This window comes from Leptidea sinapis, chromosome 45, assembly GCF_905404315.1.
Source record: "Leptidea sinapis chromosome 45, ilLepSina1.1, whole genome shotgun sequence".
Lineage (NCBI taxonomy): Eukaryota > Metazoa > Arthropoda > Insecta > Lepidoptera > Pieridae > Leptidea > Leptidea sinapis.
This window is the reverse complement of record NC_066309.1, coordinates 3,322,663-3,350,660: the sequence shown is the minus strand read 5'-3', so window position 1 is coordinate 3,350,660 and position 27,998 is coordinate 3,322,663. Positions and strand designations below refer to the sequence as shown.

Genomic DNA, 27,998 nt, shown 5'->3' with positions numbered 1-27,998 from the left:
TGCCGTTCGGCTGGCGAGGGCGAATGCGCGGGGCGCGGCACTCTGGCCGAGGGCGGCCTCCGGAGCAGCTCCAGTGGGGACGAGGGCGCCTCGCTGCCTTCCGCCTCGAGTGGGCCTCTGGATCAAACATTCAAAAACAACTCGTTATAGCAGCCTTGCTCGAATCAGCTCTGCGGCGGTGATTTAAATCGCACGTTCGAGAAACGATCCTATCCAAAAATCGCTAAAGCGTATTCACGTCAGCTAGACGGACTTCAATCGTTGTGTCAGTGGTATTCTGCTATCTTTTTACAATCGGTTACCAACGATTTAATGTCAAATCGAACGTCTGAGAAGTCGCTGAACTGAAGTTAGTAATTTGCAGTTGTTGGCTGTTGAAAGTTTCTTCATAAACATGAATATCAGCTTGTCTCGGCTATGTTTGGATATTTCTGAAAGGGAAGACCGGCGAAGAGAACGTCGACGCCGAAATAATATAAGGATCAACAAATATTTTGCTTTCGAAACGACTGATACGGAGTTCATGAAAACATTTCGCTTTACCAAGGATTTAGTCCTTGGTCTTATTGAAGACCTCGTTCCTCTAATTCCATGACAGCGTAATACCTACTATACTTAGTTTCCTATTTAGGTTGGTAGTAACCAAGAAAGATCTTAGTAAGTAGGTACCTATTTATCTAACTAGATATTTACTATACTTAAGACTTTAATTAAATTAATAAAAAAAATCATGTTCAATCATTTACATTATAGGTAAGTATTAATAGCACTAGCATTTTATGCTACAGGATCTTACCAAACCATTGTTGGTCAGAGTAATTTCAACTCAGTAAGTATCTCAACCTACAGTGTCTAGAGCAGTGCGACAGGTGACTAAAGCACTGCTGTTGAGTTATTCAAAAAACCTATTTATTTTCCTCTTACTCTGGATGGAAGAGATAGAATAAAGAGAAGATATTTATTTACCTTTACCTATGTTATTGGACTAATTAAATACCTACTTAATTATTTATTAAATATGGTAGGTACTTATTACAGCTTTTATGAAAAAAAACTAAAATAGCTCAGTACCTAAGTAATTCAAGCTGACGCACGGTTACAATCTTCTTTGAGCTCATTTTGTTTAATTGAACAAAACGAGACGAGAAAGAGTTACCTACTCTCGGGCGAAAATCCAGTTTGTCTTTGATGTACGGCGGTTTTTTTTTTATTACAACCATTTGGGTACGACTTTTCATTTACAGCCTATTAATTTCTGTATAAACATAATTATATCTTACCTTTTTACTACTCTACGGCTTCAAATATTATTAGGTTGAGTACTAGTAACTGAGCCAAAGACTCTGATATCATAATAAACATATTTAAAAGAATAAGGTAGAAAATAAAGGAATAGTAGAATTAGACTGGCAATGTCCTATCGCAAGTCGTCGATAAGTCGCTGAGTTTCAGTCCTATTGAGTTGTCGTCTTATCGAATCAGTACGTGAATACCAATTTTGAACCAAGTTTCAATAGGACGACTTCTGAACTACAATGATTTTTTGATCGTTAGAATATACGTGAATCGGCCTACTGGTCACACTTTCGAAAGCTTTATCACTTTTAAGGTAACGTGTTCTCAATTAGCAATAAAAACAGAAAAGGAAAAATTTTTTTGGCAATATAACCTACTTTGTTTGTCATTTTTTATTTTAGAAATAAATATATTGTTGTAAAATCAATACTCGCGTCTCAAAAACAACATTAAGACAAGATGATATTGATTCTATCTTGAGGAGAGATCTCTGGTCCTTGTGAAACTATTGTTATCACACCATCATACGCTACTTAGTCAATAGTAGATAATCATACTTATTATATTCTTAGTCAATGTTAGACAGGAGAAGAAACAAATGTTAATTTAGTGTTTAACAGTTACTTTACGAAAATGATTAAGTAAAGTATTCAATGAATGAGTCTATAAATTACCTTGGAAACGGGGAAGTGGTGGTCCGTCCTTCGTGCTGCGTTGCACGGAAATGCTGCTGGTACATTTGGTAATGGTGGTGGGAGAAGTGAGGATACATCCCATCGCCCTGCAGAATAAAGTATAGTTCTAAATAAACTCTTAGACCTAGATAATAAGTTAAAAATTATGATCAACAATTTTTTTTTCGCAACAGAAAGATTGCATTAGATTTTTATACCGATGTGATTGGAGATGTCCGTTGATGTGCTGGTGGTGGACTTCTGACGAACTCCGCGGACTATTTCCCGTAAGCATGAACAGAGTAGCAACAAGCATTTAAATTTTTAATATTCCTTGAATACAGAATCGACATAAAAAAAGCAAACTCACCATATTCACTTGTCCTTGTGGACTGATAGACGGCACACTCGTGATTGTGACTCGAGATACTGGAAAATATAAAACATTATTTTACTAAAATATAATTAATTTTATAGGATTAAAACACATGTAAATACTATTCTTATATTTAGTAAAATGGAAATGCATTTTTCAAAGTTTTCACTCTTTTATTTACCGAATAAAAAACAGTAGCCGCCATGATTTTACGTAATTAAATTGTAAACGTTTTTAATGCTCACTGAAATAACATCATTAAACACGGTTTTGTAAAGGGAAAAAGTACAAATCTACGAATAGTTGTTAATTGTAAATAAAGTTCTATTAACAGATAAACTAATGATGCTTTTGTGCTTTTACTATTATGTAACACAGGATTTAAATTGTGATAAGAGTTGCTTTAAAATTTATAAATTTGATGTATTTAGTTCTGGAAGAGAATCTTAAGGAGAATTTAGAAGATTCTGCTCAGAACCAGCTTAAGAGGGAAGAAAATATGTGTATTGTGAAATGTATATTGTGAAATGTATATCGTATTATATATTTGATTATATTAGTATCTAAATATTTATATTAATTGAACAAGAATGAAGCAGTACATTGTAATAATATGCTTATATGGCCAACTGACGTTATGACATGTGTCATAATAGAGCAACATGGCGTCCCGCGTTTCATTAATTATTTTAAATTAATAGCCGACGCTTTGGGGAATCGCTTACTAAATAAAATGTAATCAGAATACAACTAAAAATAATGTAGATAATGGTTAAAAACTTTTACATAAATCAATAAATATTATAATTGTAAAAGTTTGTATGGTGAAGGCGTCGCTCATAGTTATAAGCGACGCTCTCACGCACTCAGTTGAGTGCGCGACTCGAACGCATGATGCAAGAGCATGTAAATATTGTCGGTAGAACACTAAAATAATTTATATAGCACAACAACGATTACCGGGTCAGCTAGTAATATATATTTTACGAAGACGTAAGTTTAAAAACCCTTTATTATTATTTTTCTAATTATACTTCTTAAACTAGCGATACCCCGATGAGGCGAAGAAGCTTATAAAGTGTTCTATGATAATTCTTAATACGAGACCGACATTTGGCCGACTATAGGCCTATCGCAGACGACAGACTATCCGCACTTTTTAGTCTGCGATAATAAAACATATAGAATTATATGCAGTACCGCAAATGACGCACAAAAGTCTGACACACAAAGTATACTCAAAAAAATTGTGGGATGAAGTGTACAAATTTTTTTGGACATAGTTTTAGAATTGAATGTTTAAGGCGCGGTCATACCTCAATATCGACAAAAATTGGTTTTTTAGGAAGTCGATTACAACATAACGCAATGAAAATATTCCGACGCAAAAAATACAGGGCACAAAGAAGGATTTAATGATAATTTTTAACCGAATAAAATATTTATATATAATTTGAAATATCTTGATAATGAAATATATTGAATGAAATATATTGAATAATTGAATAGAATTATTACTTTTCTAAAACTTAAACCGAATAATTTTTCAATTTATTATATAAATTTTGAATAAACAAAAGAAAACCAGTAAAATAAATGCCCATTTGCTTAGCTTAGCCACATGATCAACACAAATATTGTAGGGTTGGGTTGGAGCGTTTACAATCCTAGTCAGTCCGCGCCTTAATACATTAACGAAATAATATACCGCAATCTGTACTTTGATTGCGTTTGCGTTACAAAATGAGCGAAAGCGTGCGTCGGGTGCGTTGAGTCTGTGTAATATCTGCCAAATCAGAGTCGAGTCGATAGTAGGCCGAGTGTGTCGTGTGCCGCTCATACGTACCGGGGTGGTGCGGGTGCGTGGCGCCGCGCGGCAGACTGGCCGGCCCGGGGTAGGCGCCGCGGTACCCACGCCCCGCGCCCGGACCCTCCGACCCCTCCCCGCCGCTCCTGGAAACATTCACGTTGTTTATAACACTATAGGATGCCGGCTGGATTATGGCTATCACAACGGCGCCTATATCTGCCGTGAAGCAGTACCTTGCCCTGTACTTTCCCCGGGGCGTAAAAAGAATAGGGAAGTCCCAGATACGTGGGTGTCGTAAGAGGCGACGAAGTAGTATACTTTAGTTACTTCCATAGTATTATGTCCTATGGTATATCGCTGTGGGGCAGCGCTGCCGATATTAATACAATATTTGTGCTGAAGAAGAGGTCCTAAGGAATCATTGAAAGCAAAATTCAAAGAAATTAAATTCTTGACTGTTGCTTCTCAATATATTCTTGATAATGTAATATATGTTCATAGGCACATAAGTGAATTTGCCAGAAACTGTCATAACCATAATGTTGACACCAGGAACAGACATAAGCTTATAATGCCTGCTACTCGGCTAAGTCGAGTTAACAAGTCTTTTGTGGGGCGATGTATATGCTTTTACAACAGGATCCCAGAGAATGTTCAAAGCAAAAGTGATACGTTATTCAAAAGAATTGTTAAAATACGTTTGTGTGATAAAGGTTACTACAACATAAATGACTTTCTTAATGATACCACACATTAGGAATGGAGCGACCGCCCTCAGGCTATTAAATAATAAGTTTAATTGTACAATGTTACTTTGTAAATGTTACTTTAATTGTAAAACATATTTTTAATGAAAAACAAAGCCCGCTGAGTTTGTTGCGCCCATTCTACTCAGACCTGAGGCATTCATTTTGGAATGAGTGGTAGTTTTTTGACTTTCAATAAGTGATTTCACATCCTATTTTGAATAAAAGTATTTGAATTTGAATTTGAAAGACTTTTAAGAAGTAAGAAAGTCACGCTGCCGTCTTGTGACGTCAGCACAATCGGGCCAGACTGGTTCGGGTTAATTACCACACTCGCACAGAATACCGGTGTGAAGTAGCGGCCTAGTGCCGCTATGTATCACATAGATTACCACCATTTTTTTAAATACTCTGTCTGACGTTTGACCTAACACGCCTAAATAAAAAATAATGTAAATTAATTACCAAAAACACAAGAGTTATTGAGTACAGAAGATGCATCAATCCATATCACCATACATGTAATTTAAACAATAAAAAACACCATATTCCTGCACCCTTCTTGAGCAGTATATCTATTAACTATAAAATAATAGTTTAAAAAAAAATAAAAAACACGCTTTATGTAAAATTCAACTAAGAAATAGAAAATAAATTTTAATAAATTTAAATGGGTGTGTAGGGTGGATGTAGAAGAATTATTATTTTAATAATATCTTAAAAAGCACCCCACGCTTTTTTTTATAATGAAATACATTTTTCTCTTACACTATTTTAAATTTAAAAAAAATTGTATTTTTAGTTGAATTTTACATAAAGCGTGTTTTTTACTTTTTTTTTAAACTATTATTTATTTTTCATATTTTAGTTAAATTTTTCAAATTGAATGAAGAGATTTTAATATTTGCAACTAAAAATATTTTAGTCATATTGAAAGCTCACTTAATTCAGCTAGCCGAATATCACCGAACTAGCTCTTATAATAATTAGCTCAGTTATATCACGCATTAATAATTTATAATGGAAACAGATTACTTAAACAGCGCCTTCATATCTTTTCGTAATCTTTTCGTAAATAAAAACATTACTTCATCATCACAGAATCATTTTCATAGGGTACGTTCCATGATATAATTTCATAATTACCTTAAGAGTTTATTAAAATGCTGCTGAAGGGAATAGTTGGCGTAAAATACAAAATCACCGCCATCTATTCGCTTCTAAACGAATTAGATACTATAATTTTATAGAACTGTCTTGACATGTCGCACGGTTTTTTTGTAATTTACAATAAATTACTAGATGGCGCTTATTAGTGATTCATTTATTTAATGGAATAATCTCATCAAATTAGTGTATTATGTGAATGAAATCTGGCCTTTTAAAGTGGGTCGAAATCGCGTCTAAAGGAGTCAGTTACAAACATACAACCATATTGTAAACATGAGTGTCATACCTAACAAGGACCGGCGTAGAGCGGTCGGCCGGCCGCTGCGTCGAGGGCGGGCGGTGCGGCAGAGCAGGCGACTGCACCCGCGCGTCCGTGGCCTCCGTGGCCCCCACCGGCACCATGTTGGACGGCACGTTGTCCACGAGGCGCCGCACGAGACCCGCCTCCGTCTCCAACGGTTGGCCGAGCGCAGCCGGCGTGGACTCCTGCCCGGGACGAGGCGGAGACCTATCAGGTGCATTGTTATGCTCACTTTGAGATACCGCCGGTCGCTCTATACCCGGAGAGGCGATAGTTGCTGATATAGTAGACACCGGAATCGGATTCGGCGTAGCGGCGACGGCAGCTTCGAAAGCACTCGCAAGTTTAGCACTTATTTCTGATATCATTTTCTTGGGCGGTTTCGTTATTGGCGTCGAACTGTGAGACACGAATGAATTAACCGTGGTCGGTTGTGGTTTTATTAAGGTTTCAGTTTCAACAGTAATTGAAGAAACAATAGGCTCGGCTAACTTCGGCATTTTAGCTTCATTTACTATTTCATCTTTCTTACTATTTTCATCTGAACTATCTATGGAAGCATCTGACGTACTTCTACCTCTCGACCGTTTGCGCCCTCTTGGAGATTTTCTTGTATCAGTAGAACCTTTGTCGATAGTTAATCTAATACCCTGTTGCCTGGCAGGCCTTTTTCTGTTAGTATTTTTAGTACACCCTTTCACGATGTCGTCTAATAGATCATCAGAAGGGCCTTTCTGATTATCTTTTTCTTGCAATCTTCTTGATTTCCTGGTATTAGTCGATGGTGAAGCAAAAATATCAGATTTTTCCTCTCTACATCTATCTAATGGCTTTGTTTGATCTTTTTGGGATATACTTAGAGTAGATGTAGGTATGGCATGTGAATTTCCAGATAATGGACTTTTAATGGTTAGTATAAGTCTAGGTCTTGCTTCTGTCTTAGTTGAAGATGTTTCATCACCTGAATCTTCATGAAAGTCGTAAACATCTCCGGGCATATTATGAAAGTTGCTACTTAATATATTTTTTACTTTCTTGTCTACTTTTGAGCGACCTCTCCCGCGTTTACCAGCACCACCTCGTGTTGGCTTTGAATTTTGCCGAGATTGAGCCTTAACTAGATGCTTATCATTCTTTCTGCCCCTTCCAGTACGTCCACCTCGTTTACTTGCACCATGTTTTTCCAATCTAAAGTATTCGCTTGTATCAGCTTCATTTAATGTGGGAGGTTGTTTTTCGCATAATGAAATTTCAGACTTTGTTTGAGAATAGAGTACTTGCACAGCATTATATTGGTGACCCTGTGGTGTTGTGCTATGTTTTATATCAAGATCTACATTTTCGTTGCAAAGAGAATCAACTTTTTTGATTACAGATTCTATATTGATATCTTTCGCTGACCAAAACTCATTATCATCTATTGTCTTTGCATCAGTTTCCTTCTTTTCGACGCTAGTTGGTAATAAATCAAACATATCACTTTCGTCAACATTTTTTACTATATTTAATGTACCAGAAGATTCTTCTTTGATATCAAAAATATTGTCTATTACTTCATCATCTGCAGGTTTTGATTCTGTAATTTCAGTTTTCTTTGTTTTATCTAATAGAACACAGCCAACATCTTGCTTGAGTTTTTCTGTTTTTATAACACTTTCTTCTGCGTTTGAATCATTTTTAATGTTATTATTTATGATATCAACTTTTGGCGGGATATCCGCAACATCCTCAATTTTATCTAAAAAATTAGTACTGTTCTTTTTTTCAGGACACTGCGATATAACTGTTACTGTTTTACCAACATTTACTTCAAGTTTTTTATCAGGATTCTTAGTTATTTTTATTTCATTTGTATTGTCTTTAAGCAATTCTTCAAAATCTGTTTCGCACTTTGATATTTTTTGTTCCAAAGGTTTTGAAGGTAAGTCCGTACGTTTATCATCATCATTTTTATTAAAAGAGTCTTCAGTGTTGGCTTTGAATACGTGAGTATTATGTTGCTCGAGATTTTCATTTCGAGGTTGTAGTCGTATTGGTATACTTGTATTTGAACTAGTTTTTAATAAAAGAGGTGTCATAACCACATTTCTAAGAGCAGATGTGGATACAACTACAGCAGAAGATGCATTTGATTTCGTTAGAACGGTAGGCGGTCGTATAGTTGCCAATGATAACACTGTCGGTTGACCCTTACTTGACTCAATTTGTACAACATTATTAATTGACGTACCTGTCAAAATAAGTTGTGGATTTATCGTTTGTATTACATTTTGACTTTGTGATCTGCTAATAGCTGTTTCTTGGATGTTACACACCACTGGTTTAGAGCAACTCTGTATGATTGATGTTGGAGGTAGATTAACATTAGCGACATGAATAATCGGTGGATTGTAACTAGATAAATTACTGTGGTCAGACTTTTGCTGCTGCTTTTCAACCAAAGTATTTTTATTGTTGATTAATAACTTATTTGATAAATGTAATGAATTAACAGTTCCAACATGTAAAGCATTTTGCATTGATAAAAGTCGATTCTGTGCCATTATTGTAGGATTATGTGTTTGGGGTAGTCTTGTTGGTGATAAAATAATCTTAGTCCCATCTTTCACAGTATCATTTTTTTCTTGTGGAAGGTTTTTTTGTTGGATTAAAGATGAAGTATTCACTGAGGTCAAGTTTTTATTCTGATGAGTCAATGTTGATCCAGATTGTTTTGAAATAGGAGCTAACACTGAGGCTACTGGCAAACGATTAAACTGAATAGGTGTGCCTTGAGTCTGCACTAAAACTGAATTAGGCCTATTTGGGGATATCATAGCTCTTACGCCGTGTGGTATATGCATTGTTTGGATAGGACTTAGTGGTGGCTGCTGCATTCGTACAACAGTAACTTGACCAGGTGATCTCTGTTGAACACTACTCTGTGATACAATGGCCATAGGACTTTGAGGTGATTTACTTAACAATGTCATATTCGTTAATCGTGGCGAGCTATGTCCCTCATTTTGTACATTCGCTTTAGGACTAAGCATTCTTGTGTCACTCGCCATCCTAGGAGATATAACTATATTTTGTGGTTTATGAATCAGAACATGGTTGTCAGGTATTTTTATGTTAGGCGGTTGCATGTTCGAAACTTGTGGTCGAATTATTTGATTTATTACTTGATATGGTGTGCTCACCCTATTTGTATTAGCAGTTGGTCTTATAGTATTTGATATTTGCACACTTTGTGTTGGTTTTATTTGAAGGATATTTGCAGTTATTTGACAAAGATTACTATCGTCTTTAGATATAGTATTAACAGTTTGTGTTTCTATTTTGTTATTTGATAATGTCCAAGAAGTGATCACAGGTGTTGCAGTAGACGTAATTTGTTTCGGTGGTTCTGGTTTCAAAGAAGAAAATTGTTTTTCATTTTCGATTTCATTAAGCTTTAGACCAGCAGAATTGTCTGCCTCTGGTTGTACAAGTTTCGCCCCAGGGTTGGAGCCTTTATCACTTATATTTCCAGTTTGATCTAGCTTTACAGTATTGACAAATTCCTGCTGACTTGTGACGGCTGTCATTAATTTTTCAGTCCCATCTTGGGAGATATCTTCGGTTTCTTCAGTATCAGTATCAATTAACAGTAAATCATTATCAGAAACAGGAGTCTCTGGTTTGATTTCCATTTCAGAGGCATTTAAATTTTGCACTGCTTGTCTCATCTCTTCAGCATCTTCTTCCAGTATATTCTCATTTTCAGTTGGAGACGTTCCTATTTCTGTGTTATGCTCATTTTCGTTGCTTGGGTCTTCTTCATAACAATTTGCGAATGTATCGGCTTTGCCACCAAAACTTTCACCTAGCAAAGCTGCAACAGCATCAGCTGTTTCTTCTTGAGAAATAATTGCTCTAGGTTTTTCTTCAAGCTTTTTATCACATTTACTAGAAGGTATTTCAGGTGAACTGGTTTCTATATGTTTAACCGAATCACTTTCTAAATTAGGTATACTCCTAACAGCATCTTCACTATTATCTGCAGTAATATCAAATGTTTCTAGCGAGGTATTATTCTCTTCTATTGTTTTATTTCCATTATTGTCCTTTGAAACAGGTGGATCTTTAGGTAATGGAACTTCACTGATATCTTGTACAACATTACTTTCAATAGGAGGCGGCATAGGTATATCGCTTATCTCATCACATTTGTTGTCGTCAATGCTTGTTATTGTAGATAGGTCGTTGACGTACAATTGATCACAAGATTCACTGTCATTATTTTTGGCCTCAAGCAATGTTTGAATTGAGGTGAATGGTGGACTATCAGTTATTCTTGGTAAGCTTGGTGATTCTGTAAGTGATTTGCAATCCTCAGATTTTTCATAAGTGTCGGATTTTTCGTTAGGTAAAGGTATATTTAATATAGTCTTAGGAGACATTTCATTATTTTTCTCAAACATATTTAAATCCGACATGCTTAACTTTTCTTTAGAATAATGATGATGTTCTTTACGATTGTGTCGTTCTTCTCTACTTTTCTTCTTTCTTTTTCGCCTTTCTTTAGACTCCTTCCTGATTTTTTCAATGTATTTACTGCTTTTGAGATACTCTGAATGATTGCTTAACATATTACCTTTTCCATCTAGCCTTTCTTCGAAAGGATGACTGCTGAATATTTTAGTTTTAACAATTCCGTCATTAGTCAGTGACTCATCAAATAAACGAGCTTCAATTGCTTTGCTAACAGCATCAACGTCTAAACTGTTATCATCATCTTTTATTATATATTTCTTTTCCTTGCGTTTCTTTTCTTTCCTTCGTCTACTATCTTCTTTACTCTTTGTTTCTTCATCACATTCACTATGTAATTTGTGGTTGTCATTGTATTCCATTGGTGAGTATTCTATTTTCTTTGAAGTATCTTTGTCAGACTCATCTGATAGAGGGCCAAATATGTCTTCCATTTTCCCTTCTCTTTTGGAATTGCTTGTGTGGGTTTCTAATACAGTCTCAAAGTTATCACATGATGGTCTTTTCTCTTTTTTAATTTTTACCCTGTCATCCTTCGTATCATCTGTGTCGAAACTTTCGCGTATTTTATCTTTTCTTCGTTCTTTCTTGCTGTGTCTGCGCATTTTGTCCGAATTTCTTTGTTTACTATCCTTTTCCATTTCATCAAACGTATCAACCTTGGCGTCTTCATCGGAAAACATGTTGTTTTTAAATTTCTTTTGCTTCTTTTTGTGCCTTCTACGAGCATCGCAAGGGTTTCTGCTAAATGGTAATGATTCGTTTTCGGAAGATATATCGCAAAATGCTTTCATATAAGATGATTTATTATCACTATCATTTATAAGATTTGATTTAATTTTGCTGTCATCACTGTCACTTTTACCGAATAAATTCAACAACGAAGTCTTTTTTATTTTATCTTGAACAAATTGGTTTGTTGCATTATCTGTACAATTCCGATCAATTTCATTTTCGGAAATGAAGCCTTTTTTCATTTCCTCGAAAGAGTTAGGACTCTGATTTAATTTCCGATTATCTTCATCCGATGAATCAGACATTATACGTGTTCGGGAATTTTTGCGCGAAAGTTTGTTTCTAAAGTCGTCATCATTACTTTGAGTGCTAAAATATTCTTCAACACTGTGCCGGTCATAATCCCCTGAAGATCTGTGTCTGTTTGCACGCCTCTTAGTATTCGTGTTATCATCATCTTCAGAAGAAGAATCAATCGAGGTTTTGTTGGGTTTTTGCCTATCATGCTCTGAATCACTATCTTCGTCCCAGCTAGATCTTTTCTTTTCTTCACGTTTTGCTCTGCTTTGTTTCAATTGGCTAAATTTAGCTTTAATTTTTTCTTGTCGCTTCTCTTCCTCTTGTTTTTGCATATTTTTACATGATCGCGCTTTTACTTTATCATACATTGATATATACGTAGGTTCATCGTCAACGATATCAAATATTGAATGCTTTTTAGGCTCATCTGAATCAGAGCTGTCTGAGCTATGTTTCTTACTTTTGCGTCTAGGATCGCCATCTTTGCTTTTTCTTTCCGTTGACATGCGTTTGTCACGTGCCATCTCTTTTTTCTTTTCATCCTGCTTATGCTTCTTTTCGTCCTTACATTTAGCAGAATTTTCAGATTGTTGTAAGACACTCTGCTGAATCTGAAGTTCGTGGATTTGTTGTAGTTGTTGTATACGTTTTTTCTCCTTCATTTCATTTCTAAGCGCCTTTTGTCTCTCATCCTCCTCACTCGACCTCAACTCTAAAGTGGCAAGAAAATCTAAGTTATTATATAATTCCGATTCACAATCTAAAACATTTTTATCTTCTTTTCTAGGTTTTTCTTCAATCTTACTCTTTATTTTGTCGGATGGTTCTTTTATCTCCTTATCTTTAGGTACACATAAATCACTTGTTGGTTTTACTTGATTTTTCTTGTCATCTTTAGTTTTACTTTCTAAGAGCTTTGCAAAGTGTCCCTTATTGAATTTAGCAGTTTTATGCCTATCATTAAATTTAAAATCCTTGGATTCCCTCCTATCTAAAGTCTTGACATCGTTTTTACTTTTTTTAAGAGTATCTTCATTGACAGATTCTAGGAAATCTTGTGAAGACATCCTTCGCTTTTGACCACCTAAGTTTGACGGTAGACTTGAACACGAATTTAATCGATCCTTTCGTTTTGAATCTGATGTAGAATCGAATGAATAATGTCTTGGTTTTTCATTCATTTCTGTTTTAGATTTTAATGGAAGATCTACGATATTATTGCTCCTACTTTTTGTATTAGTTTCGGACGAATCTTTTTCTTCTTTAATTGGAATTTTCGACTCATTTTGAAAAATATCACTGGTGGTTTTCGTTTCTTTTAGATCATTTTCTAACTTAACTTTAACTCTTACATCATGTTCATCAATTTGCGATGTATCTCTATGTTTATGTGAATCGTGGGAGGTCCTAGAGGTTGAGGAATCTGTTGAATCTTTTCGACAAGACATATCTTTGCATGTCTCATCTCTAGATGATTTTCTGCTTTTGCTACTGACTTCTATATCTTTTTTGCTTTCACGCTTATCACATATTTCTCTTTTATGTCGATCATGTCTATATTTCTCATCCTTTTTCTGTTTGCATGATGTAAATGGGTCTATTTCTATAAGTTCCCTTCGCCTCTCTTTTTCAACTCTTTCTCTTTTCTGACTATCAATTTCTCTTGGGATCGACATATTTTCCTTAGGCTTATCGCTGGTTATAATTTTCGATGTATCGGATTTCACTACGTTTGCTCTATAAGCAGATGTTTCATCTCTATTTTTTTTATCCCTTTCATATTTTTCTACGTTATTACACTTAAATGATGTTCTTGACTGTTCTTTATTAAATTCATTAACATCTTTTTCAACGTGGTCCATGCAGACTTTTGATTTATCATGTGTATCAGTTTTGTTCATTTCTAAAGCTTTTGCTATTTCAATTATTTGTTTATCGGAAAATAAAGGTGAACGGTCAATTTGTCTCTTGTCACCTTTTTCCGTTACGTCATTAAACAACGAAGTAGATATTATTTGATCTTTAACTTTTTCTGAAGCTTTTTTATCAGTGTTTTCAGATCTTCTTTCAGAAATATCAAATTTAGAAATGTTTTTTGAGGGAATTAAAATCTGTGTATTCAACGTTTCTTTATTGGTATCATCATTTTTTCGTGTAACTTCTACTAGGCCATTAATACTTTGACGAAGTATTCCAGACTGAATTAAATTTGTATGAGGCTCAGATATATCATTCTGCAGTGCTAATATTTGCTTCGTAACATCTTCCTCTGTTTTACTTGTAAGTTTATCGTTAACTTTAGGCATGCAATCAACATCCTTGGAACTTCGTCGTTTAGAACCCCATACTTCGGTTTCTTTCCGATTTCTATCTGTGTCATCATTCTTTTCCGATATCGGAGTTACCTCTGCTAAATTGTCTTGATTTTTTTCCTTTTTGATATGCGTTTCTGATATACTCAATAACATATCAGAGTAATTGGACTCCGTCTTTAATTGAAGATGTCCGAATACGCTGTTGTACTTCGGTTGTAAATCACATTTTTCATTATTGATGTCACTATCTAATGATCTGCTCTCATCGTTATTAAGTAAAATAGAATTTCGTCTTGTTTCAGACCTCGGACTTTGATCATGTTTTCGTTCGATTTTATCTGATTTCTCAATCGAAGGATTTCGGAAACGAAGATGCGAGTCTACTATACTATCCAAATCGAGAAGGGACTTATTAGATGGCTCCGAATTTGAATGCCTTAGATGACGTGGATCAACTCTATCGTTTTCATTCAGTGTTATGACCGAGTCTCCAGACAAAGAAAAGTTGTCAGATGAATGAGGATGCACTGGAAAAGGGTAACGTAAAGTTCTTGGAAGTATTGGCTGAAGAATTGAACGTGGACTCCCTCCCGGGCTCGGTGGTCGCACGGCACCTTCAAGGCGCTCGGAGTCTTCATCAAAAACGGATCTCTTCGCCAACAGCGACCGGACAACTTCAGATGGTTTCACTTCGTTGATATCAAGCTCTAGAAGCCGATGACGCAGCTTAGTTCGATCAGGTGCATCTACATGAGCCCGAATGCCAGACCACTTTTCATATTTTTCGTCAAGAGAGCGTATTCTTTCCTCTAGAGATGGCGAATGAGGAGCAGAATCGCCACTGGAGGAGGAGACTGAAGGTGGTCGTGGCGGTGAAGCTGGAGCAGTAGGCGGTTCGGGGGCAAGTCGCGGCGCAGGGGGGATGTTTCGAAGCATTTGCAAAGCGAACTTGGGGAGAGGAAGGCTCATAGGAAGAGGAGGTCGTTCCCGTGGCGGACGACGCGGCTCAGTAGGGGGCGCGTCAGGCTCATCACGCAGAGGGGTGCCGGCACGCGACGCTCGCGAGTCTGACCCGTCACGCCGCCGCCGATGCCGCCGTCGTGACACGTGCCGCGAGCTTCGTGACCCGGATCGAGAACGACGAGAGCTGCCCCCTGCACTGCGGTGCCGCTCCTATTAATAATTTTTATAAATAAATTAATATGCTTATTGTGTATGAATGGAAATTCCTATTTATAAAACTAGTAAATTTCGGTGGGTATTACATTAATTCACTCAGTCAACCAATGTCAAATAAATATTATTGAATAAAAACCATATGAGTAAATTATAAGTGGCTTGTAATTTAGAACATGGTTATTTACATACTTTTGAATGTTTCCGTTCTTCAGGACTGGAGTCATGTTTGTGTCGATGAGTGCGATGAGGAGACACTACAACGGACTGCAGTCTGTCGTCCAATACTAAGTCATCAGTTGGTGAACTCGAATCAAGCTCATCGTATACCCTGCACAAGATAATTTAACATAGTTTGATAAAAAGGTGTAGTCTTAAACATTGTATTTAGACAAAAACCTAAGTACCTATAAAAAAGACAACTTTTGTTCCAGCCATTTTGAGAAAAATATATATAAATTAAATTTAGCAATTATACTAACAATTATTAATAATGTATAGATTCCTAATTGTCTGTTTCTTTTTAAATAAAATTTAAAAAAGCAATGATTATCTTAATCTATTAAAAGTAGTATAATTTGATTTTGATATCTCAGTTTGCTCTTAGTAATTAGGGAACAAATAACTTCAATCTTTAAACTCACTCCCAGATAATATATTTATAGTATTTTTTTTTTGATTAACGCAACATTTAAATAAAACATGTACTATATATACATCATATTAATGACGATGTCCACCGCGCCGTTGCTCGCTTGCGATCTAGATTTGGGTATTGACACCTCATTTGACAAATATTATTACTAATTTGTTAGTGGGCAACATATTACGTGAGGGTAACGGGTGTTTTGTCAACGTCAACTGTCCGTTCGCTTTTGAGGTGATTGTATCTCACAAACTTTAAAACGCACTATTTATTTTAAATTTTTATAAAATTCTTTAAATGTTGTTATTTTTTATTATAACAAAATAATAATAACTAAGTACATGCAACGATTTTATAATTTTTCAGGTTGAATAATTGATTATTGTTACAATAATCTAGATATAATATTATGATTGCAATGAAAAAAAAATACGTACAATATACTCATGATACCTTCTAAACGTCGTTGCGGCTGTATTTTTATACATTGTCGGTATATTTTATCACGAGATCAAAATATACAGTTATTGTCATAGTATCTAACCAATTACCTATATTAGGGAGGCGCGCGCAATGCAATATGAATGGTTTAATCATTATGTCATTCAGTAGTTATTGAGTTTAAATTTAAGTAGGTATACCACAATGATTGATGGCCAAATATATTTATTATAACGCTCCGTGATTTGGTCTTCTATTGTGCTACCATAACCCTTTTTACATATTGTAACATTATTTTTAATGTCAAAATAGTATGCTCGCTTCGCTCGGGCGTTCAACTTCGCTTTCGTGGGCAATCGACAACTTGTCGCAAGAGTTGCACATACTATTTTGTATTACAAATGCTGCGAATTTGTAATTTTATCTAAATTTGCGTGCGACAGTTAAACTTACTTACAGTTAAAAATTTTAATGTGGGGAAAAGGCTCTTTTTCAACCGCAACAGCCAGCGCCAAACTGTGTGTGTATGTGAGTACCGTGTGTGTGTGTGTACCTGTATCTCCTGTCGGCCGCGTACTCGGCGGGGTCGTAGTGCTCCAGGTTGTAGCGCGGAGTGCGCGAGCAGCTGCGGCTGAAGCTGGCGCCGCGAGACCGCGACGTGCTGCTCTCATACCGGCTGTGAGCAAACAAACAAACAAACTGTCTTCAAAATATAATAAACAAGTGGGACAGACTGCTTAGATTGTTGTATTGTCATCGATCCTTGATAAGGATACGACACGCCACAAGTTAGAATATCATCCCCACCATCTGGATGTGTAGCGGTCCTCCACAGTGCGGTTTTTAAGGAGCTTTCTTCCACGTACTACAAACCTGTGGAATGAGCTTCCTTGTGTGGTGTTTCCGGGACGATACGACATGGATACCTTCAAAAGAAGTGCGTACACCTTCGTTAAAGGCCGACAACGCTCTTGTGATTCCTCTGGTGTTGCAAAAGAATGTGGGCGGCGGTGATCACTTAACACCAGGTAACCCGTCCGCTCGTTTGTCCTCCTATTCCATGAAAAAAAAAGGGAGCACAGTTTCATTTCTATTGGATATTTTCAAGTGGGTGGGCATGTACGCCGCGCCGAGCCGCCGTCACCACAGATGTCGGACATTAATTTAACGCCACCGTCTCCTATCGGTATATCGGCTTAAAATCGGTGCGAGTTCTAAAAATATTGCAGATTTTCAAACATAGTACTGTGTACATGTACAATTGATTAAAGCAGAATCATGAAACCATAGTTATTATATATTTTAAATAGAGACGTATTGGAATGTAACTACATATGCATGTAGGTACGCCCCTCCCCTACAATATATTTATATCATGGCGTACGGAACAGTTTACGAATTTTTAAAATATTTGCGAAATACACAGGACCGGTTGGAAAACTTAATATATTTTGTTACCTCATTTGGTCGTGTCTGGGTGTTTGTACATAGCGTCCGGGTATATCGCCACTAAGACGCTCCACGCCCGTTAAAGTGGTCGACCCACCGTGCTTTTCCAGTTGCTCGTAGAACGCATCCTATAAGTAAAACAATTATCTTACTAATCATATTAAGTTTGGCAATTTATTATTTCCTTTCATTCATAAGTATAAAATATATGTAAACACTAATGGTAGTGTTAGAAGTGACATCAAAAAGAATTCTAAAGGAATCAATAATTGCCTCCAATGTCTTTATTTTATTAACATAGAGCAGTGGTTCCTAATCAGTGGTCCGCAGGAGTCAGAATATGGTTCGCGGACCGCGAACTCAATACATGCATGCTACACATTTCAAGAGTTATTGATTTCACGAGAACTGGAAGGAACTTCAAAAGGTATCGAAGTCATGAACATGATATCGGAATATTTACAGAAACATAACATTAGCTGGGAGAAACCCGTTGGTTTCTGGACGGATGGCGCTCTGGCCAGCAATGTTGGGATCACGCTCTGGTCTGGCAACGCTAGTAAAACAGAAGAATCCTAAGGCAATAACAACGCATTGTATCATTCACCGTTAGGTGTTAAATTGTACTATTTGATTAAAGTTTATTTTCGGATTGATTCAGTATATTGAAGTTATACTTATTTTGGCGCGATGGAGAAAAATGATGAGAGTGAATAATAAGAATAAGTGTTCGGGTGTGGCTATTGGGATCCCTAAATTATGGAAAAACTCGGTGCTTGGATACCACCCTATTAATGGTAGAGTTATTTCCATTAAACTTAGCGCATCACCGACCCCACTCAACATAATTCAAGTCTATGCTCCTACAAGTTCTGCCAAAGATGAAAGAAGTAGAAGACTTCTATAGTCAACTTGAGTCTTCTATAGTTAAGATCCCTAACAGAGAGCTATTAATCATCATTGGCGACTTTAACGCCAAGGTGGGAAACACCACAATGAATACGGGCATACGACATATTGTTACTATGGCCATGGTGTTCGTAACCCAAGGGGTGAACGACTTTTTTAGCAAGCAGAAGAGTTTGCAGCCGATAACAACATGGCCATAGCAAACACGATGTTCAAACACCATCCTAGACGCCTATATACCTGGACCTCCCCTGATGGCAAACACCGCAATCAGATTAAATATTAGTGAGAACCAGATGGAAAAGTTCAATTGCCAATACACATACCCTTCACGGTGCTAATTGTCATTCCGACCATCAACTGCTCATTAAACCTCCGATTGAAATTGCAAAGAGCAAGACAAATTAAAATGGCTAGAAGAATGGAGGTGAAAGATCCAAAGTCACTAACCACTTCGATACAGAACAGACATGCCGCATGGAGAGCAGGTATCGGAAACAATGACTCTAACTACTTGTGGATCTCGGCAAAAACATATATTGTGGAGGCGATTGCAGAGTCACAACCGAAAACAGTCTTAAAAAAACGACAACATTGGATGACGGAAGAAACCTGGCATTTGGTTGAAGAGCGCCGAAAACTTAAAGCCAGAGGTGCTAGCATTACGAAGCTAAATGCCAAGCCAGCTATCATACAAGCTGCTTGCCGACGTGACCGCAATAACCATCTGAGTAAGAATCTGTGAAGAAATATCTGTGATGAACTGGAACAGCACTCCAACAAATATCAAACCAAAGATCTGCATGATAAGGTGCGATACATAACACGCCAATTTAAACCTAAGACGTGGGCTGTTGAGGACTCCGCTGGGAATACGGTTACGGAGATAAATGATATCGTGAATGTGTGGAAGGAATATTGTCAATCACTATTTTCCAACAATTTAGCACTAAGCTTCACATGTTCTCCCCACAACATACTTGACCGTGAACCCGACATCATGCGGGATGAAGTACAAGCAGCAATTACACACCTCAAATGCAATAAAGCCATAGGTTGTGATGAGATCCCAATCGAAGTCCTCAAAGCGATGGGAGACGATTGGTCAAAATCCATTTTCATTCCACTGCACAAAAAAGGGTCCACAAAGAAATGCACCAACTACAGACTCATATTCTTGATATCTCATGCAAGTAAGGTGATGCTCCACATAATTAATACAAGGCTGTTGGCCTACCTCTCAAGGCAGATTGCACCCGAGCAAGCCGGATTTGTTAAGGTAAGAGGCACTCGCGAACAAATTCTTATACTGCGTCAGATAATTTAGAAGGCCAGAGAATTCAATACAACCCTTTACATCTGTTTCGTGGACTTTCGCAAAGCATTTGACACGGTCATATGGACACACCTCTGGAAGATACTTGCGGAAATGGGTGTACCACCCTATTTAATAGTTCTGTTGAGGAGGTTGTATGAGCACGGTATTGCAGCGGTACGAGTGGATGATACCCTTTCAAGCGAATTCAAGACTGACGCCGGTGTACAACAAGGATGCATCTTATCCCCATTACTCTTTAACATCTACACAGAGTATATTATGGGCATTATCTTGGAAGATTGGAACAAAGGAATATCTGTTGGGGGACGCGTGATAAATAACCTCAGATACTACCCTTCTCGCACAGACTAGAGAAGACATGGAAAATTTTCTAAACCGTCTAGAAAGTACCAGTCTCCAATTCGGACTTACAATTAACCGAGACAAGACGAAGGTGATGATAGTAGACCGGGCCGAACAAATTGGAACCAACGTAACCTATATAGCCAACTGTGAAGTGGTACAGTACTACATTTATCTTGGTTCTACTATATCAAGTACTGGAGGATGTGGCGACGAGATCAGACGACAGTGCGCCATCACCAGGTCTGCAGTGGAACAACTGGGAAAGATTTGGAGGGACAGGAGGATTACCAAGAAGACTAAAGTCAGAATGATGAAATGCCTTGTGTTTACAATCTTTCTCTATGGAGTCGAAACTTGGTCTCTGAGACTGCAGGACCGCCGTAAATGCGATGCATTAGAGATGTGGTGCTGGAGACGCCTCCTAAAGATCCCGTGGACGGCATTTCGCACCAATGTATCCATCCTCAAAGAGCTTCGTATTAATGACAGACTATCGACAATTGTGCAACTTAGAATACTGAAGTTCTTTGGTCACGTCTCTAGAAATGAGAACTCGATGGAGAGACTGGTAGTTCAGGGCCAGGTGGAAGGCAAGAGAGCACGCGATCGATCGTCAACCGGCTGGATAGACCGCCATCACAAAGGCTACTGAGTTTACCATAGTCCAGTGTACTCGCAACGCCTCTAACCGACAGAAATGGAAGCACATCGCCAGGAGATCTACCCTCAGAAAGGATATTGACCCACCGAACACCCCACCATGTACCTCGTCAGCGCAACTACGACCACTCTTACAAGAGTGTCCGACTAAGAAGAAGAACATAAGTACACACACTCTTTTACTTCTTGTACATCGGAGGCCCTGCTAAGAATAAAAATCGAAGTGGTCTATGGTCAAGAAAAGGTTGCGAACCACTGACATGGAGGCACCGGCAGCGTGCTACAATGATAGTTGTTCAGTACACGGACCTAATAATACCGAGTCGCATTCTTGAGTTCTTCGGACACGTCTTCCGACGCGAGAGTGAGTTCATTGAGCGCCTTGTCGTTCAGGGCAAAGTGGAGGTCACCAGAGGGTGGGGAAGGTCACCCACGCGATGGACCGACCAAATTAAGTCCGCTGGGGGCGGTCCACTGAATGAGTGCACAAGACTGTCGGCCAGCGGGGAAAAGTGGCAAAGTTTCGTGGGGCGCGTCACATGTGCCCCAAAACATTTCACTTCGTGATGACCGCTCTGTCTAAAGTGTAACACGCACCTGGCACTCCCGCGAGCCGTAGTCCACACACAGGCGCGGCGCGGCGGGCTCCGCGGCCGAGATGTGCGCGGCCAGGCGGCGCAGCTCGCGCACGGCGCCGCCCGCGGCCCCCGCCTGCTCGAAGTGCACGAGGGCGGCGCCGGCCGCGCGGTCCACGCACACCGACGTGGCCGCGCCGCAGCGGGACACGGCCGCTAGCACCTGCACGCACACCACACATCAATACGACGAAACACCACAATCATGGCGAAAGTGAGGATACGTTCCGATATGCACTGCTACCACTGCACAGTGCTATCACTGTAGAAAAATTAGTTCCGTTATGAACTGAAACTTTTTTTTATGAAAATAAGGAACGAGACGAGCGAGACGTTCAAATGATGGTAATTGATCCGCCCTACCCGTTACAATGCAGCGCCGCTCAGGATTCTTGAAAAACCCAAAAAATCTGAACGATAACGCTCGTCACCTTGAGACACAAGATGTTAAATCTCGTTTGCCCAGTAATTTCACTAGCTCCGGCGCCCTTCAGACCGAAACACAGTAATTTTTTACACATTACTGTGTAAATAAATCACGGCAGAAATAGGGGCCGTTGTGATACCCATACTCTAGTCGACCTCCCGTGCAAAGAAGCCTCCCACTGGTAAAGTATACTGCTGCAATACCCTAGGGAAATATATATGACGTCATAGATCGCCGCCATATTCCACTGTGAGCACTGGCGTTTTCGAGGTAAGGTACTCGCAGTACTTTAATCACGTGATCAATCAAAACCACTCAAGTGCCTAACGTTTTATAAACAATACCTACAGTTTAATCCCAAATATTTTTAATTTGACAGTACTCCAACAACGGATTTTTAATGAACTAGAAAACTTTAATACACTCATTTGAATGCTGCATCAGAAAATACGACGTTTTAAATAGTAACCAGTATAACTGGCTATAAAGAAACGGCTTCACAGAATACTAAATTAACGTCACACTGTACAGTGGTCTCAGTGCATATCGGAACATACCCTGAGTTAACAACACAAAACTAGTCACGTGGATCGATGTTAACGGACTGACATAAATGGCAGTCCTACTACCACTCCTTAAATGACATCATGACTTAGTAGCCCAACGCATACGTATGAATACACTAATTTTAATACAACTTTAAACACGAATTTCTTAAATTGTAATATTTGTGGCTTGGAACGTTTTTCAGGAACTATGTCCAATTTACCATTACATAATTTATACGTTTAAATAATCTTAGAGTTTATCATATCAATTATTAAAATCACGGTACCGACAATGTTTACATTGTAAAGTAGTCGTAACTCTTTTGAGATTGACAACGCATATGAGAAGTACACTCCCGTTTAAGATATTGCTTCCAGTCTGTAGTTTCCAAAAGGGGATACTCCTAGATCATTTCTTACATTACTCATAGTAAAGCCTCCTCAGGTATACCTTACTTGTCTCACCGAATAACAATCAATAATCTTAATTCTCCATTGATAACCATGCTTTGAAAAACCACTTAAATTGTGTTTTCTCTGTTTTATTATTATTATAACCAAAAGCAGCACAGGATATGCTTAAATTAGACGTATCAGTATCTACCATTGATTTAAAATGAATGTATGTATGTTCAAGAGATATACTAAGAATCTTCAAATCAATTAACCTAAAAATATAAAGGACCCATGGGGCCATTCAACTAATATTGTTAATAACATACTTGACATTATAGCACCTGAATTAGCAATAATATTTAACGAATGCATAAATGAGAGTGTGCTTCCAGATATCATGAAAAACAGCAAAGTTATGGATTTCTTTAAATCGGGCAATTCTTATTTAAAACTTTTTCTTCATCAGATATAAAAGCATTTTTGTAAATTACTGAACAATAATCAATTTGGTTTCACTACGGGCTTATCAACAATTAATGCGGGTACAAGGCTCATTGAACACATCTTTGACAACTAGGAAGAGTCTAAGAATGCATTGGGCATTTTTTAAGATTTTTTAAAAGCATTTGAATACCTCCATCATGACACTTTTCTTCTAAAACTAAAGCATTATGGAGTAAAAAAATACAGCCCTAAAAATGTTAAAATGATATTTAAGCGGAAGAGTTCAGATAGTCGATGTAAATGGCAAAGGGTCTTTGGGTAAACCTGTAGAAATAGGTGTACCACAGGGTTCTATAATCGGTCCTGTCTTATTCCTTATATATATTACCATTTGTGATACATGATAACCATGAGATTGCATTGTTTGCTGATGATACTTCACATATTTTTAAAGTGAAGTAACGTGCGGATATTCATGACGAGGTTTACAATGAACTCTCAAAGATAGTGCGTTGGTTTGCACTGCACTTAAACAGTAAAAAAAAAGTGTTTACGGTTAATTACACCAAACAGAGCGTAGGTATACAAACCAAAGTACTTATAAATGACCAGAAATTGGAACTTTAACATGGCAGATTCCGAATTCAAATGTAATATTTTGTTTATTTTTAACTGTAACAGTATTTATGGCCAGACTAAGTGTAGTAAGGTTGTTGGTACAATATGAACTCGCCTGCTTCTCGGTGTGCTCGGTGAGTCCATCGATCCACACGCAGGTGGTGGCGACGGGCTTGCCAAAGCCCAACTTGACCCGCGAGCTTCCCACGTACTCGCCGTCCATGGCGCGGATTGCCTCCACCACGCTGGAGATGGACGCGTACTGACAGAAAGCGTACCCCGCACCGCCTCCGCTGCCCTTCTTGATGTCGATCTCTATGATGCGCCCAAAGTGCTTGAACTTGTCCCGCAGCTGCTGTTGACTCACGTCCTTCTCCAAGTTGCCGATAAATAACGTCCGCGTCGCCTGAAATATAACCAAAACATATACATTATCATACCTATCATCTCAAACTCCTTTTTTTAATACGCAATTTAAAAAAAGTCAAACCCTTATTACTAATAAGCCAAAGATGTCTATTTTTAACAGAACTCTATCTCATACGTAAACTCATAGTAATTTACGTAACTATTAACTAAAAACGAATATGGATGTATCAAGCACTGTAAGCGAAACCGAGTGTATTATTAAATATTAAAAAATTGTGTGACTATAGTATATTATGATACAAGTAAGCTAAGTAAGGCTGTCGTGTATAATGAGCAACCCAGCGCCCAATGTAAATCAGGCGAGTGTCTAGTGAGCAAGTTGCTTTATGAACACACTTGCGTGAAAAAAACAAAATTTGTTTACCCCACAACTACAAATGAGATAAAAACAATTATGGGTATTTTTTTGCATGCGCGTAATGTAAGGTGATTTATTACATATAACCAAAAGGCCTATTTCAAAATTATAATTTTAGTGATAAAATACACATATTTATAATTTATATTTTTTTGCATAGGAGTTTATATTTTTTTTAATTTAACACAATAATAATATTAATTACCTTTGGGTGGTATTCATCAATATCAGTCTCATAGGGTTTGGCCGACTCGGCATCATCATCGCAACTTTGGTGTGGGGCTACAGAGATCTTGCAACCAAAAAATAGTTTATCTTGAGACACTTCAAGTGCCTTTTCTACATCGGACGGTTTTTTGAATCGAACCACCGCATACCGATCCGCATTTTGTCCGACCACTTTCACCCAAACGACTTTACCATGCTTTTTATATTCATGGTAGAGACCATCTTTGAGGGAGCTATCGGTTGACCTCGTCGGTAAATTCCTGACACAAATCGCAAGGGGCCTTCCATTTGCTGTCGATGACCACTGAAAAAGAGTATCATTAATTTATTAATATTTTTGACATTATCCAATAATCGCGATCAATTAAAATATTGACGACCTGTATAGCCGAGTGGTTAGCGATCCTACCTACAAAGCTAGAGGTCCCGGGTTCGAATCCCGGTAGGTGCAAGCATTTATATGATGAATATGGATGTTTGTTTCCAAGTCATGGATGTTTAAATGTATTTATGTATGATTATATGTATATTTATTTGAATTTATGTATGTTTAAGTAAGTATATTGTATTAAATATATCATTGTCTTGCAACACAGGCATATATGCTTTTAACTTGGGGCAAGATAATTTGTGTAAAAAGTGTGTCAAAAGTGTGTCAATATATTTATACACAAATCATTGTTCACTCGACATTTGTTTAAGCGCCACTACACAAGACTACAGTAACGATTGATTTTATCTTTAAGTTCGAATGAAGTGAATGAATGAATTGAATCTTATCTTTAATATCGAAAATTAAAGATAAGCTATGAGACAGGGATCTATACGTTCTACAAGACCTAAAGAGGCGGTGACTGCGTTCCAAGAGGCTATCGTAAATATGTAGCATCCGGAAAAACATCCACTGAGTCAAAATTTGTACTAAGGAGCTCTATAAATAATCTCCTAGAGCTCTGCAGCGGAGTATATTAGTATAACCAATATTAGTTCACAATAAATTCACGATTAAAAAGACTTGCTCCGGAGCGGGGTTTATTGAAATCGATATTGTGTATAATTTATGGGGCTCTAGTGATATATATACCATTAAATAACATAAATAAAAATAACAAGTCTTTTTTTATGGAAAAGGAGGACAAACGAGCGTACGGGTCATACGGTACCTGGTGTTAAGTGATCACCGCCGCCCACATTCTCTTGCAACACCAGAGGAATCACAGGAGCGTCGCTGGCCTTTAAGGATAGAAGGTACTCATGTCGTATCGTCCCGGAAACACCGCACAAGGAAGCTCATTCCACAGCTTTGTAGTACGTGGAAGAAAGATCCTTGAAAACCGCACTGTGGAGGACCGCCACACATCCAGATGGTTGGGATGATATCCTAATTTGTGGCGTGCGAAGGTGCAATTCAGCGGCAGGAATCTGGTGAAACAGCTCTTCGGAACACTCCCCGTGATAAATGCGGTAGAAGACACACAATGAAGCCACGTCTCTACGCAACGCCAAGTGATCCAGCCGTTTACAGAGCACTGGGTTCCCCGACAATTCGAGCTGCTCTGCGTTGCACGCGGTCTAATGGATCGAGCTGATACTGGGGTACGCCAGACCAGAGATGACAGCAATACTCCATATGTGGCTGGACCTGCGCTTTGTACAGCGCTAGAATGTAGGCCGGCTTGAAGTATTGCCGTGCTCTATTTATGACGCCCTGTTTCTTCGAAGCAATTTGCCTTTGATTTCCAGATGGCCGCAGAATTGGCAATCGCTCGTGATTTCGAGACTCAGTATTCCGATACTAGACGAGGCTTTACACTACCCTTAGTGTTGTCAAGAGCGGTGATACGACAAATGGTTTTTTTTTTAGTGGTAAACGCACAAAGCTTATGTGTTCTGGGGATTAAATTGGACAAGGTTCAATTTACCCCATTACGCGACCTTCTCAAGAGAGGACTCCATAGAAGACAAAAGTTTCTCCCGGCACTGGTTGACGATCTTCCGAGAGAGAGATGCATGACCCGTGAATACGTCATCACCAGTTCCTGCATAGCAACTGCAACTGTCGAAAATGACCTGTCTGCTGCGCCCAGTGAGGAAGCTGGAGGTCCACTTGCATAAATTCTCGGAAAGCCTAAATTACGGAAGTTTTGAGAGAAGCGCCTAGTGCAATACACGATCATCAGCCTTCGCTATAGCCAGGCCTACCCCCGAGCTTTCGATAGCCGCCGTTCATCTATGTGTTAGGAATACCAGACCGACGGCAGATCGCCTGCCCACCGACTATGGCGGAAGCCGTTCTGTCGGTCGTTGATCAACTGGTGAACCTCTAGGTATACCAAGAGCTGGCGGTTAATCATCATAGCATCATTATTATCCCTATATCAAGGGTCGTCGTATATCGTACTGTTTCTTACGTGAGCACATATCAATCTGAACCACATTTTTAGCGCCTAAATAATATTAATAGAAAAGTGCGCATTCTAATGCTGAATTACTTTTTTTGCGCCAGCCAGCTCAGCATTTGTCTGCAATTCTAATGCAAATAATAAAAAAAGATACGTAGTGGGTAGATGGTTGGGCAATGAATTATTGAATTATACATATTTGAGTGCTGTATGTTTGTTCGAAAACAATTTAGCGAATTCAGTAAACATGAAAACACTTCTCTTTTCCCATCCAGGGACCCCACCAAACTACAAGTACCTTGCTGTAGAA

The 27,998-nt window shown here is 38.2% G+C and overlaps 2 protein-coding genes and 1 long non-coding RNA gene across 3 annotated transcripts in view; 1 reads left to right on the top strand and 2 right to left on the bottom strand.

The window, feature by feature from the left end:
- Window positions 1-27,998, top strand: part of LOC126977458 (protein smoothened) — a 599,797-nt gene that overhangs the window by 383,325 nt on the left and 188,474 nt on the right. The window lies entirely within an intron of this gene.
- LOC126977551 (uncharacterized) lies at window positions 16-4,301 on the bottom strand. The gene is made up of 4 exons (XR_007732228.1): window positions 4,193-4,301; window positions 2,341-2,399; window positions 1,971-2,077; window positions 16-117 (listed from the first exon to the last, which is right to left on the bottom strand). It is a non-coding gene; the product is annotated as an uncharacterized LOC126977551 (long non-coding RNA).
- LOC126977352 (protein split ends-like) overlaps window positions 5,938-27,998 on the bottom strand; it is a 100,373-nt gene continuing 78,312 nt past the window's right edge. The window contains exons 4-11 of the mRNA XM_050826117.1: window positions 25,264-25,590; window positions 24,387-24,677; window positions 21,801-22,001; window positions 17,960-18,078; window positions 17,055-17,177; window positions 15,607-15,745; window positions 6,359-15,411; window positions 5,938-5,956 (exon numbers count right to left, since the gene is read on the bottom strand). Of these exons, the coding sequence (XP_050682074.1) occupies window positions 5,938-5,956; window positions 6,359-15,411; window positions 15,607-15,745; window positions 17,055-17,177; window positions 17,960-18,078; window positions 21,801-22,001; window positions 24,387-24,677; window positions 25,264-25,590 (10,272 nt within the window). The remainder of the gene's footprint in view (window positions 5,957-6,358; window positions 15,412-15,606; window positions 15,746-17,054; window positions 17,178-17,959; window positions 18,079-21,800; window positions 22,002-24,386; window positions 24,678-25,263; window positions 25,591-27,998) is intronic.